Source organism: Haliotis rubra, unplaced genomic scaffold (genome assembly GCF_003918875.1).
Source record: "Haliotis rubra isolate DU_JTF1 unplaced genomic scaffold, ASM391887v1 Scf504, whole genome shotgun sequence".
Lineage (NCBI taxonomy): Eukaryota > Metazoa > Mollusca > Gastropoda > Lepetellida > Haliotidae > Haliotis > Haliotis rubra.
The window spans coordinates 43,340-58,267 of NW_025767196.1; the positions used below are offsets into that span (position 1 = coordinate 43,340).

Here is a 14,928-nt window from a genome sequence, read left to right on the forward strand (position 1 = left end):
GCACTTGGTAATCACTTCATATCAGGTAGTTCATTGGGATGTTAACTAAAATAGCTTTGAAATATTTACCTGAATTTGTCCTGTTTGATGTTGAGACTATAAAACACATGAGATGAAATGGGAAGGGTTGAAGAGCTTTGAGCGTGATGCTGAGAAAGTGCATGGGATCTTGAGCTTAATATTTCTTTGAACGTGATAGCATTTGGCTGCATGAGATGTACTTGTGACCGGTTGGTGATAACGCCAGAGGCCCAGATAAGCTGCGTATCCAGGTAAAATACGCATAGAAAATTTCCAATTACGCATTGAAACATAATTGTTGTTGCGTACCAATTCACGCATTTAAAATGTTAGATACATAAAAAATTTAAAACAAATGCGCACCGGAATATATATATAAAAATCGCCAGAGTATTGAAAAAGACATCGATGGCTATCAAGTTGTACTGTTAGTATAGGACAAGTGTTGTACTGTCAGTATAGGATGAGTGCTTATTTATGAAATCATTTCCATTATATTTAAGTTGGTTTTGATTAGGTATGACATAAGGCAGACCATACCTGCTTTGTAAACTTACTCAAGTCACATAATACTTAGGTGTGTAAAATGACTGAAATCGCACATATTTGAAAGCAGTGGGTAACGGAAAATGAAATACCCACACAACATTCATAATACACTCCAAAAAATACAGTGGGTACTGAGTACCCACATGAGCTAAATCTTATCTGAGCTCTGTTAGAGTTGCTATTTTGAATCAAGAACCAATCAACTTTTTTAGTCTCATGATCTATATTTATGACCCTGAAACAAATATATATAAGTTCACCCAGCTGTAAAATGGGTACCCGTGAGGTTGTGCTGGCAATGTGAGTGATTAGCTCATTGGGCCTAACAGGCAGCATGACTGTATGATCCCCAGGGAGTTGAAAAAGTATCAGGAAGTACGATGGTGTGCTATAACTGGGGATAGTAATGTGCGTAGAGCCAATGAGCAGGTAATGTGCCTGAATATGGGCGCCATGGCAGACTGTTATTTATTATTAAGAATCTCTGTATATGTGGCAGTTTCAGAAAATGAAGAAAATTTATGGGTCTCTTTTCCTTGTATTTTATAGTTATAATTTAGGAACTGTATTTTTCTGTTAAACGTTTATTTCGGAGTCCAGATGTTAATATAGGTTTAATGACAAACTGCTGTTACTGTGTGAGAGTGGTGGTTGAGAAGTCTTCCCAGCACTTGCAGAAACAATTTTAACTTTAAATACAAAATAAAAACAGCTGTCAGTAGTCTTTAAACCAAACTAGTTTAGTGGTTAACTCATTTGCTGGTCACAAATTTTAGATCCTAAAGAAGTATATCTTGTTTTTAGATTTGCATATTTGCCATTAATAACTAGCTGCTTATGTTCACTTCCTGGATCGCTTCCTTAGTATTCGGAGCGGTGGGGTAGCCTAATGGTTAAAGCGTTGGCTCATCATGCCGACGACCCGGGTTTGAATCCCCACATGGGCACAATGTGTGAAGCCCATTTTTGGTGTCCCCCGCCGTGATATTGCTGGAATATTGCTAAAAGCGGCGTAAAACCAAACACAGTCAGTCCTTAGTATTCACTTTTCACTGTGAATGGAGAAGCAGTTGACTGTATGGAGGATTGCTTTCTTCCAGGATTCCACTGCCTCCGTGGTGTAGTGGTTTAAGAGTGTCCACCCGTAGGGCGGAAGGTTCGATCCCCAGCCGGGTCATACCAAAAGATGTTAAAATATGGTAATTGTTGGTCCCTGCCTGGCGCTCGGCATTAATGGGTACAACAAGGACTGGTCGGCTTGGAGTCAGTATAATGTGTCTGAGTGGGGTATTCATGCTTCACTGTGGCATGGTATCTCAGTGGGCTAGCACTATAAAACCAGCTTAAGTCTGGGCTAGTACAAGCAGCCACACATACACACGCGTCGTCATATGAGCGAAATATTCTTAAGTGTGATGTTAAACCCCCATTTCACCTCACCTCACTTCTTACAGGATTCTTGTCCTTCCGATCCTTTTCACAGAGTTTTCTCCCTTGGACCTCAACACCAATGCAGCCTGATACCTTTCCATGTTACTGGGATGAATAATTGATTTCAGGATTATTTGAGAAATGGATTCTGACTGTAACCTTAAGGACTGTTTAGGGGGTTTGGATTATGAGGTACAGATTTATGTCAGCCTGAGTGTTGATGATGCAGAGGAAAACACTCATGAATATACAATTACTCCTCACATGAGGGAGATAGCTTTAACATAGGACAGACTGGAACCAAAAAATCACTATAAGTTTTTAGTGGCAGTTTTTAAATGATGCTTTTCATTAATAATAATTGATCTGCATTAAATATTTATTTATTTGTTATCCCCGCAACGCTTTTTATGGGTATATAAGTAAGCATAGGTCCGTCCGTCCGTCATCCGTCCGCACATTTGTCTTTCTGGAGCAGAACTCTAAAACCGTTTCAATATTTCTTCACCAAACTTGGCACATACATGGATCTGGTGGTGTACTGGTGCCTTTTGGTAGTTTTTGGAATTTGAATTAAATATTTTTGGCGCTTCCATGGCAACAAGTTTGACAGCCTGAAATTGTGGTAGTGCTCTTTTCCCGAGCAGAACTCTAAAACTGTTCACTATTTCTTCACCAAACTTGGCACATAGATAGATCTGGTGGTGTACTGGTGCCTTTGGTAGTTTTGGAATTTGAATAAAATATTTTGGCGTTTCCATGGCAACAAGTTTGACTTAGCCTGAAATTGGTGGTAGTGCTCTTTTCCCGAGCAGAACTCTAAAACTGTTCACTATTTCTTCACCAAACCTGGCACATAGATAGATCTGGTGGTGTACTGGTGCCTTTGGTAGTTTTGGAATTCTGAATAAAATATTTTGGCGTTTCCATGGCAAACAAGTTTGACTTAGCCTGAAATTGTAGTAGTGCTCTTTTCCGAGCAGAACTCTAAAACTGTTCACTATTTCTTCACCAAACTTGGCACATAGATAGATCTGGTGGTGTACTTGTGCCTTTTGGTAGTTTTGGAATTCTGAATAAAAATATTTTGGCGTTTCCATGGCAACAAGTTTGACTTAGCCTGAAATTGGTGGTAGTGCTCTTTCCTCGAGCAGAACTCTAAAACTGTTCACTATTTCTTCACCAAACTTGGCACATAGATTGGTCTGGTGGTGTACTTGGTGCCTTTGGTAGTTTTGGAATTTGAATAAAATATTTTGGCGTTTCCATGGCAACAAGTTTGACTTAGCCTGAAATTGGTGATAGTGCTGCTTTTGGGAGCAGAACTTTAAAACCTTTCAATACTCCTTCCTTCCATATACTTTTGACATAATCATAATCAGACATAATCATGAAGAGTACATTATGGGGATATTGATGACTTTGTCTTCTTGTTTCACAAGTGATGTTAGCTTCAACAGTCTATTTTATCTCTCAGCCATATTTTCAACTCTTAGCTCCAAACACCCGTAAGGAAATTCCTTTAACAATTAATCCCAATTTCATTTTCTGTCTTTACAAGCTGTAGTGTTTACCTAATTGGCATATAATCACAATTTAAAGACATCTAGATTAGGTCCTTTGTGAAGAAATTGTTTCCACAATTTTCCATTTGTCACCATTAAAGAAGTGTAAAACACCCAGAAGTCTTCAAGTATGTCCCCACATCTGGAGCCTTTATTATATTTTGTGTAAGCCCATTTCTGGTGTCCCCCACTGTGATATTGCTGGAATATTGCTAAACTAAACTCACTCAATGAGACCCGCATCATGTTAGGTTTGTTTTTCCCCGTCATACTCCTGCAATGTTATATTGCAGGGATGCTGTTGAAAGCAGCAATAACCCGGACTCACTCACTGTACCCATGAAGGTCCGGGTTAGAACTGATCTTCAGTAACCCATGCTTGTCGTAAGAGGTGACTAACAGGATCAGATGGTCAGACTCTCTGACTTGGTTGACACATGTCATTGGTTCCCACTTGCGCAGATCGATGCTCATGCTGTTAATCACTAGATTGTCTGGTCCAGACTCGATTATTTACAGACCGCCGCCGCCATATAACTGGAATATTGCTGAGTGCGGCGTAAAACTAAACTCACTCATTCCCTCACTTACTGATAAACAATCTGGACTTTTTTAGATTTCCCTCTATCGGGGAACAACCACTGAACAAAACCTCTTTGTGCAAAAGTATTACTTACAAAGGGGGGAAAAGTGTTATGTACCGTGTTATGCAAATATTTACTGAGTGGAATGAATATGATGAGCTGTATAAGTGAAAGTTGTCTGACATAATGGGGTGCTTGTTTGGACACTGAGATGTGCATGGATCCACAGTGTGCACAGGAGGTTCAAGGATATGTATACAAGTCTACAACAAGCCCACATTGTAGCAGGGGTTTGACATTTACCGATTCCTCATGGAATCAACAGGTTCTGGCAGGGGAATGCATTCCGTATATTTCTGGACACATGCAAAGACTTGCATCATGGCAGTCCAGATTTGGGGCCACTGACATCGGCAACAGGTGTGCCCCGATCACAATGCATTCTCATTATAACACATCTCATTATAGCATGGCTTCAATACAGCCTCACTATAACACATCCTGTTAACATAGTAATATGTTGGATATGGATATCAGTGTGTATACAACACAATCTGATAAACATGAGAAACAGCCAATCGTAAAGCTTAGTATTAAGCATGACTTTCTCAGTTCTGATGTGAAGTAGGGAGATATGTATTTTGGCCTGGTGTTACGTGATTTCCCGTATTTCTAGTGCATTTGTCTGCTATCCCACGGATGTTTAAAGAGGGGAAGGAAGTTGAAGGAGGTTTTGTGCTGTAGTGTAGAGGTGGAATTAGACCAGCTCAGGTGCAGCTGTGTAAGTAACCTACATTCACTGAGAAGGTAGAAACTGTCAAACTGCACTACAAAAAAGAGAATGTGTTTAGTGTTGTAGATAGAAGCCACCTACCAATTAGAGAACCACTAGGCAATTGATGCAGATTTCTGAACATTATGGTTTCATTTGTACAGTGTCAGCTGAATTTGCTTATTAGTTGCTTGAATTTGCTGTTTGATAGTTGCTGGTGTTGCTGATTGGGTTCTGTTGCTGATGACTGCTTGGGTTCTGCTTGGGTTTGCTGATGGCTGCTTGTATTCTGGTGACTGCTGATGGTTGCTGATGACTGCTTGGGTTCTGTTGCTGATGACTGCTTGGGTTCTGTTGCTGATGACTGCTTGGGTTCTGTTGCTGATGGCTGCTTGGGTTCTGTTGCTGATGACTGCTTGGGTTCTGTTGCTGATGGGCTTGGGTTCTGTTGCTGATGACTGCTTGGGTTCTGTTGCTGATGGCTGCTTGGGTTCTGTTGCTGATGACTGCTTGGGTTCTGTTGGTGATGACTGCTTGGGTTCTGTTGCTGATGGCCGCTTTGGTTCTGTTGCTGATGACTGCTTGGGTTCTGTTGCTGATGACCGCTTGGGTTCTGTTGCTGATGACTGCATGGGTTTTGTTGCTGATGACTGCTTGTATTCAGTTGCTGATGACTGCATGGGTTTTGTTGGTGATGACTGCTTGTATTCTGCCTGCTGATGACTGCTTGTATTCTGCTGCTGATGACTGCTTGTATTCTGCTGCTGATGACTGCTTGTTTTCTGCTGCTGCTGATGACTGCTTGTATTCGGCTGCTGATGACTGCTTGGGTTCTGCTGCTGATGACTGCTTGTATTCTGCTGCTGATGACTGCTTGTATTCTGCTGCTGATGACTGCTTGTGTTCTGCTGATGATGACTGCTTGTATTCTGCTGCTGATGACTGCTTGTATTCTGCTGCTGATGACTGCTTGTATTCTGCTGCTGATGAATGCTTGTTTTCGGGTGCTGATGACTGTTTGGTTCTGACAGTTTATGTTCTGACTGATTGTATGCTGCTGATACTGGTCTGTTGCTGATGAATGTTCTCGTGATGAATGATGGTCTGCTGCTGATGAATGCTAATAATGCTTTAGCTTTAGGTTTTTTTACTGATCACTGTTTTGCATTTTTTTTGCTTTTTATGTATGATGGCTGTTTGCGTTATTTGTCTCATGACTGCTTGTGTTCTGACTCACTGCCTTCTTGTGATATGAATATAGGGATTGGCTATGATAAAAATGTCATACACAAAATATAATCGTGTTGTCTTTGAAGTCTTGAGGCTTGAAGCTCACCTAGGTAGTTCGAGACACTGAAAGAAGAGTGATAAGACCATCCAGAGAAAGATCTCATAACCAATGTGCATTTATTCGGTACTCAGAGAAATATTCCTGTCGGTCTTTTTCAAGGGAGTAGTTTCACTCACAGCCATGTAGTAATTATAGAGGCAAAGATTCCATTGTGAGAGGAATATGCTACATATCACGAATATTTGGTAGCAAATGCAATAACAAGCCAGCAGTTGGGTATTATTGTTCATTATGTTAAGTGAAAAAGTAACAAAACAATTATTTGACATGTTTTTGGGAGACAGTGTTAATTTATCACGCAATGATCATTCAACACATTATTGCCAGGTCAAATATAAAGTGTTGGCTATTATCTTGTCTGGGTTGGATATATTCCATTTTACGCATTTTGATAACACCGAAATTCAAGTAAAAATCCTCCCTATTTTAAAGATTTGTGAATATTTTTATTATGTCATCGCGAATAACAAATTAGATTCATGAAGTGATATGATTCATAGAATACACAAGTAAATCGTAACAGCCCTTGTAGTAATGTGTATTTACATACACAGGAAGGAATGAACTTTTAAAGTTTCAAATATACACACTTCGTGAAATGTTTATGTTAACAGAATGACACAAATAAACACTTGTTTTGGGGAGTCCTGTGTGTATTTTACGTTAACGTTTTGAAAAGGTTATCATAAACACTATCATTAACCAAGAGTATCGTGTGATTGAAATTTGGCAAGGCTCATTCCAGGGTTTATATACAAAATGGGCTTCTGTTTAAAAATCTGGTGTTATTTGGTTTTCTATTTTAAATTAGAATATCTCTATTTTTTCACTTGTGAGATTGTTTTTTCGGAAAATAATCAGGAATGAAATATTGTATGAAATATAGTGAGTAGTGTTTGCCTTATAAGGAGAGGAGCAGCAGAGCTGGTATTGATGTGCTGGCTCCCACATGTGGTGTTATAATGAGGAGAAGCAGTTGTAAGTTGTGGATCTATTTATACCAGGAGTGGTGCTGCCTGCACTTCCAGGGAGAGAAAACAAGCCATTTCCTATCTGGCATCAGATACTCTCTCTTCTCCATACTACAGTAGTAGTATCTTCTTCATTATCTGCTGCCACAGCCGTCTGCTCTTGGTGCGTCTGCTTCAAACACAAGAATATAAGAAAATATTTTCTCAAGCATCCAAGATGGAAGGATTTGATTAAGGAATGATCTCCAAAGAGGATACCATACTCCTGTCTGTCAAGAACTTGGTCAAGGTCTGTCAATGTTCATTGAGATTGGATAATTACAACAACAGTGTTTGTGGTGATCAATGGTGGTTGTTTGGCTGTTCTCAGCAGCCACTGAGGCAGACGCCACTGAGGCACTTTAAGCCTGCCCATGTACAGCCAGGACTGGTCAGGAGCTGGTCAGTGTATCTCAAGGGGGATTATAGGATTATATACATGTGTGAGATTATGTCTGGATTATGAAGTCAAGCCATCTGTGGGTAATGTATCTATGGCCAGTGGCTGTAGGGGGTGGCTTCTTGATTTCACTCAGTCTCCGCCACAGGAATTGCCTTTCAGACTCTGAGATAGTTCAGATTAGGAGCAGATTAATTGTCAGTGTTCCAGTTGGGAATCCTTGTTACTGAATTTCCTCTTGGTTCTCACAGAATAGTGGCCATTGTCGTTTATGATCATTGGTCAAGGCTTTTGGATCATTATTTCTAAAAGGAGGTTAAATTTTTTCAGTGGTAGTAAGTCTGAAAAGTTATAATTTTAGAGGAAAGGGAGTTAAATAAGGTCTTGCATCTGAATATTTAGTGCAACACATGAAATGGTGTTGTTCATCCTCAAGGACTCAGGCTGTTGGTCCAATATGGTAATCTGTGAGCTTCTGTGCTTCTTGTATTAAATGTGTATTGGTGATGAAGGGTAGATGAATGACTATGACTGGGATGATCCCTTGGACACTCTGTCAGTCTGTGGTTCTAGTTGCAAGCAAATCAATGACAGTTACTGAAGGAGAATGACAGCTAGTGAAGAAGAGTGCTGTCAGTTGAATGTAAACACAACCTCTTGGTCCATCTATGCTACTGCCTCGGACATTTTCCCAATGTGTCACTGTAAATGGGTCATCAAGTATAGACCATCTTAGGTATTTACACTCATCGGACCAGCTGTCAGTGGTCGATGAGAAAATCGGGAAGGGGGACGAGGGGAAGGGGGAATGGTTCATATTTTAATATGGTTGATAGGATATTCAAATTTATTACCTTGAAGAATGCTGGTCAACATATTCCTTGTATATGATTTTAGACTGGATTAAACTGCCTGTGAACTGACTTCTGGGACAGTGGGGTAGCCCAGTGGTTAACATGTTCGCTCATTATGCCGGGTTCTATTCCCCACATGGGTTCAATGTGTGAAGCACATTTTTGGTGTCCCCTGCCGTGATATTGGAATATTGCTAAAAGCTGCGTAGAACCCAACTCACTCTGTCACTCACTCTGGAGCAGTGGGTAGTGGTTCTATGTACAATGATCCAAGTATTATGACCTTTTTCGTTCCATTTTCTTGGTACTTCAGTGTATGTATAACTTGACTGATTGTGTTATGGTTGGTCTGGATCATTTTTCATGCTGTCATGTCATTGTTTGAAATTGCTCATGAAAGTCAACAGATCATTGTCATTGCAATAATGTTAACAGCACAGTAAGCTGACATGGGTACAGACAAGGGTCTGATGACCAACATAGGTACAGACAAGGGTCAGATGACCAACACAGGTACAGACAAGGGTCAGATGACCAACATAGGTACAGACAAGGGTCAGATGACCAACATAGGTACAGACAAGGGTCAGATGACCAACATAGGTACAGACAAGGGTCAGATGACCAACATAGGTACAGACAAGGGTCAGATGACCAACATAGGTACAGACAAGGGTCAGATGACCAACATAGGTACAGACAAGGGTCAGATGACCAACATAGGTACAGACAAGGGTCAGATGACCAACATAGGGGTACAGACAAGGGTCAGATGACCAACATAGGTACAGACAAGGGTCAGATGACCAACATAGGTACAGACAAGGGTCAGATGACCAACATAGGTACAGACAAGGGTCAGATGACCAACATAGGTACAGACAAGGGTCAGATGACCAACATAGGTACAGACAAGGGTCAGATGACCAACATAGGTACAGACAAGGGTCAGATGACCAACATGGGTACAGACAAGGGTCAGATGACCAACATAGGTACAGACAAGGGTCAGATGACCAACATAGGTACAGACAAGGGTCAGATGACCAACATAGGTACAGACAAGGGTCAGATGACCAACATAGGTACAGACAAGGGTCAGATGACCAACATAGGTACAGACAAGGGTCAGATGACCAACATAGGTACAGACAAGGGTCAGATGACCAACATAGGTACAGACAAGGGTCAGATGACCAACATAGGTACAGACAAGGGTCAGATGACCAACATAGGTACAGACAAGGGGGATGACCAACACAGGTACAGACAAGGGTCAGATGACCAACATAGGTACAGACAAGGGTCAGATGACCAACATAGGTACAGACAAGGGTCAGATGACCAACATAGGTACAGACAGGGTACAGACAACAAGGGTCAGACAAGGGTCAGATGACCAACATAGGTTCAGACAAGGGTCAGATGACCAACACAGGTACAGACAAGGGTCAGATGACCAACATGGGTACAGACAAGGGTCAGATGACCAACATAGGTACAGACAAGGGTCAGATGACCAACATAGGTACAGACAAGGGTCAGATGACCAACATAGGTTCAGACAAGGGTCAGATGACCAACACAGGTACAGACAATGGGGGTCAGATGACCAGATGACCAACATAGGTACAGACAAGGGTCAGATGACCAACACAGGTACAGACAAGGGTCAGATGACCAACATAGGTACAGAGGGTCAGATGGTACAGACAAGGGTCAGATGACCAACATAGGTACAGACAAGGGTCAGATGACCAACATAGGTACAGACAAGGGTCAGATGACCAACATAGGTACAGACAAGGGTCAGATGACCAACATAGGTACAGACAAGGGTCAGATGACCAACATGGGTTCAGACAAGGGTCAGATGACCAACACAGGTACAGACAAGGGTCAGATGACCTACAAGGATCAGATGAAGGCCAGATGACCAACATGGGCCTACTTTTGGCTGCCTTTTAGTAGCATTTTCAAAGATAGCAAATATTTAGTCTGTGAAGACCATTAATGTCACATGTCCTTGGAGCTTGCTCATGTGGTATTTAAATCTGAAGACCCAAATCTGAAGACCCCTTAAATATTTAACGTTTTACATTTTCATTCTTGATAACTGTTTAATCATACTAAAACACATCTGATGTACCCTTTAGCACTAGTATAAAGGAGCATGAGACAGCTTCAATCAATATCCTGTTCAGGTCAGCGTAAACTATTGATGTCAGACTGTCATGAACCTCTCGCTCATGGTCTGCGTTATACTGTTTCCTGGTGAGTGAGTGAGTGAGTTCCAACTATATGACATCAGTGTCTCACCTGCTCAGGGACTTTAATGTCAGTATAACATCCCAAATTCACGGCTCCAGATAATTTTTCAATTTCAGGAGTACTGGTAAACCTTAAGAGTACTGAATGGAATTTAATGGAGTATCAGTCATCTGGTGTTTCGTTTCATGCACCACAACATTGCTACTCTTGTGTAAGTAGGTCAGTAAACAATAAAACAATAATTTTTCAGATAAATACATCTGTAAATTATTCTAAGACTGTACTCCATTGCGGTGGTGAGTATCTGCTACAATTTCTAAATTATTTCCTACCGTATCGTGCATATTTTTATCCGTACGTACACCAATATCTGGAGCCCTGAAATTGGACAAACAAATTTTCCAATTCTTATACAATAATTACTTATGGTATAACTTCACAGGTGACTTGGATTTGACAGACCAATTTGAGCATAATAATTTTTTCACCCCAATTTGTCTGCATCTATCAGCAATGTAGAACTGTAGTCAGTGATCTGATAGCGTGTATGTTTGTTTCAGGGAATACCGGGTAAGCTGACCAACCCGTGTGCAGGATTACGTGGGGTGCTGATGTTCTGTTCCCGGTAAGTTCTGTCACCTTTCAGTGTTTCACCTTAGAGAGTCTAGGTGTACTGATACACAGTCCAGTGTCACAAAACCCAGCTACCATACACAGCAGACGACAAGCTGTGTATCATGATGGCAGTCTTACCAACATTTGCAGCAATATCAGTAAAGATCATACTTACATCAACAATTCTGCTTTGGTTGATTGTAATATACTACTCACACTTTGCTAATGATCACAAAATTTCCAACTTTACTTAAACATAGATTTATAATTTGAAATTGTATCCATTTAAAAGTAGATAGGTAATGATATAGTAACCCCTCTTTAGGCAAACAGCCACTTTAATCTAACCTTATGCACTTGATACGTGAGTAACCATAAAAATGGTTTTCATGGCACCAATGAACCATTTTGAAAATCATGGAACGAGTCGTTGACAAGTACACAACACCTGTGAATAGCAGGTATGGGATCCACAAGATGCAGTGACATATTTAAACCTAGGATTCATGCTTACAATAAGCTTAGATATTTAAACCAAATTAGACCCCACTTCATAGTTTTCTGTTGATTCAATGGTTTGATCCTTAGCGAAGTGTGAATAGTATATGAACCTTATCCCCCTTCTGGCTGGTGATACAGATTGTATCCCACGTCTGTTGTATCATATGTCTGTTGTATCATTGCACCTCCAGACACAATATTGCTGTATTTGACCCACTGGTGCAGTCAGGTCATGTACAACATAGTACATACCATGAATCCTTGTTGACACGACTGTCTGGAATAAGTGCCTGCAAGGACTGCTATTTGGATGTAATTGATTAAACCAGTGGAAACTCAGTGAGAGGCAAATCCGGATTTTGTCTTTTTGGTCATAGTCAGAAGATTTCAGTCAAAAGACGTCTGCCTTGAAGATACACCTTCTATATTCTGTTCTGATTGGAAGGACATTTGCTTCATGACTTATGGTGACATTTATGTTTTGAAGGCTAGAATGTAGTGGAAATTCCTAGATAAACCAATACCTTGATAAACACATGAGTGAGTGAACTTTCCTGATTATTCTACTATTCCAAACAACCATATTCTGCCAGTCAAACCAAAATTGAAGACTATTTTATAGATATGAATGCTGTTTAGAAGATAAAGCTACTCTGTTTTCAATTTTGCGGTCCTTTATCGTTGATTTAAGACCGCTAAATGTAATTTAAAAAACCGACGCGTTCGGGTCAATGAGTTTGTTGTATTCATACGCGGTGAATCGGTCACTTCAATTAGCGGTCCTTAAACTGTCATTTAAGTACGGTTTTGATGAGCTCTCAGCCAATCAGAATCGAGTATCACACATTGTCGTGCTAGAATTCTTGTTTGACTATGAAGGTCATATGTTACTGACTAGACGTCTTGCCAGTTAAATACAGTGATGGGTGGTGGGGTAGGGGTTAAAGTGTTTGCTCATCACGTCGAAGATCGGGTTCAATTCTCCACTTGGGTACAATGTGTGAAGCCCAATTCTGGCATCCAACACTGTTATATTGATGGAATATTGCTAAACGCGGCGTCAAACCATACTCAATTCGATTGTGTGAGCAGGTATAATGTCAGCCCTGGCTGGCATCACCAGTGTAGCATCATACCCAGTGAAACAATGGGTGTTCCTTATATTCTTTGATCAACTAGTAATTCTGTGACACAGCATTTTGTTACTTACACATAATGGCGTATGGCATTATGAGCTGTTCTTTGTTGTGAGTCATGTCATTTGAAGTGCAGACAATTGCAGAGTTATAGGGCAGAATCATACAATACTGGATTTTTTAATCCATGATTTGTCTTGGTTATTTCTTACTTCTGCCCATGGCTTTTGCCCGACAGACTGGATTGACATAAATCACCATTCCATTATCTGTGCTTCTGGATCTGCTTTCAGCATCTTACATTTATTATTCCATTTTTAGATCTTGTTTTTTGGTTTTTGTCTTTTTTATCAAGCAATTTTTTCCTTTTTCTAGTCACATATGGCTTGGTATACTACTGTCATTCATGATGCCGGATTTGGCAAAAATGTTTAAGTTCTGTTCCAGGGTTATGTTGATTCATATTTGTTGTGTCATTGCCTTCACAGATATTGATGTTGAATTAATGTTTGTGTGTTGTTCTTGTATTACATTGAGAATTATCTCCCCTTGGTGAGAATGGGGTCAAAGAGGGGAGATAACTGGAGGTAAAGTCATTGAGTGCTGCCATAGCCCCAAGTGCCCTGTGTCAGATTAAGAACATGGGGTGAACTCATAACCTCTGGCCTCTATGTGATGCTTCAAATATAGAGACTATGCTCTGTTGCTCCATGTAACACAAAGCCCTACTTGCTTTATCTTAGTGGGTCGTAAAAGAGGCGGATGTAGGCAAGTTTCAGCCAGATTTGTTCAGCTATCTAATACTCTCTTCCTGTGTTCACAGATTAATATAGAGCCACAGATCAACACTCATCACCCTTAATTGCCTGTTTCAGGGTATTTTGGGGCAGAAAGAAAAGCTTTTCCCTATTTAAAAAAATGAATCGTACAATTCATGATTTCGGGATTGAGTTGTGATGGTAATTGGCGTTTAAGTGGCTGTGGCATTAAGCCTGCCTCTTGAAGTTTAAATATATGTAATTGTTCCCCAAAATAGACACCTTTCCGTTAGTTTTTAGGGTCTCTCGACATATGAAAGTTTATGGTGAGTGTGGATGTTTCTTGTTGGCGGGACTTAGGCTGAGTGTGCTGTATGAGAGGTCATTATCTGTGGCAGATGTATGCTGAGGAAATACATGCCATGCTTTCAACAAACTGACTGCTGCATTTTTTTCCTGTTGGTATATAATTAACTCTCAAGTGTTCAAGAAATAAGAATAATTAATTAGACTGAGCTTGGGCATGTAGTGCTTTCTGCAGGTATGTGAACAATGTCTGATAGAAATGTATTTGAAAGTGTAGTGCACTTTTTCTGTTAGATATAATAATTTCTCTAATTAAATAAACATTATATTTTTAAACTTATCCTATCTCACGACTTCAAGGTAGTCACATGGGCAATTAGTGGAGCATTCTTCAAGCTTTATTAGGAACTAGGAAGCTAATTAAGGAGAGCAGCATGGAGTGCACGGGTGAATGGACAAGGAGGCCTATGGAAAAAAGTTTACAGGCGTTCCACTAAAAGTCAAAGCAAGAGAGAGAGGTGCAAGTCGTGAGATAAGGATAAGTATATAAATATACAATTTATATTAAAATTTCCAAATTTCTTGTCAAAGATTTGGTATAGTCAATGTCATTGTGATCCCTTTGGACAGAATGTACTTTTATCTTGGTCTTCGGAGGAGTTTCTTGTGTCCATTCTCTGTGTGTGATTGCATCATTTCTGAGTCAAGTAAGATCCTGGAGGTGTGATGTGTGGCATCTCTGCTGGTGATTGAGGATAGTTAATCACCTGGCACCTCATTCCATCCCTGTTAAATCCACAACCA

The 14,928-nt window shown here is 40.4% G+C and overlaps 2 protein-coding genes across 2 annotated transcripts in view; one reads left to right on the top strand and one right to left on the bottom strand.

Annotated features, from left to right (window-relative positions):
• Positions 1-5,074: 5,074 nt before the first annotated feature.
• On the bottom strand, positions 5,075-5,554 carry LOC124291982 (proteoglycan 4-like). Its single transcript, XM_046729060.1, has one exon. It carries the CDS (start codon positions 5,552-5,554, stop codon positions 5,075-5,077), a length of 480 nt encoding a protein of 159 aa, XP_046585016.1.
• Positions 5,555-7,366: 1,812 nt separating this feature from the next.
• Positions 7,367-14,928, top strand: part of LOC124291998 — a 152,990-nt gene continuing 145,428 nt past the window's right edge. Inside the window, 2 exon segments of the mRNA XM_046729074.1 lie at positions 7,367-7,533; positions 11,369-11,433. Coding sequence (XP_046585030.1) covers positions 7,483-7,533; positions 11,369-11,433 — 116 coding nt within the window. The 5' untranslated portion in view covers positions 7,367-7,482.

Coding starts and splice junctions, on each gene's coding strand:
- LOC124291982 (XM_046729060.1), bottom strand. CDS start 5,554: ATGCAGTCATCAGCAACAGAACCCAAGCGGTCATCAGCAACAGAACCC.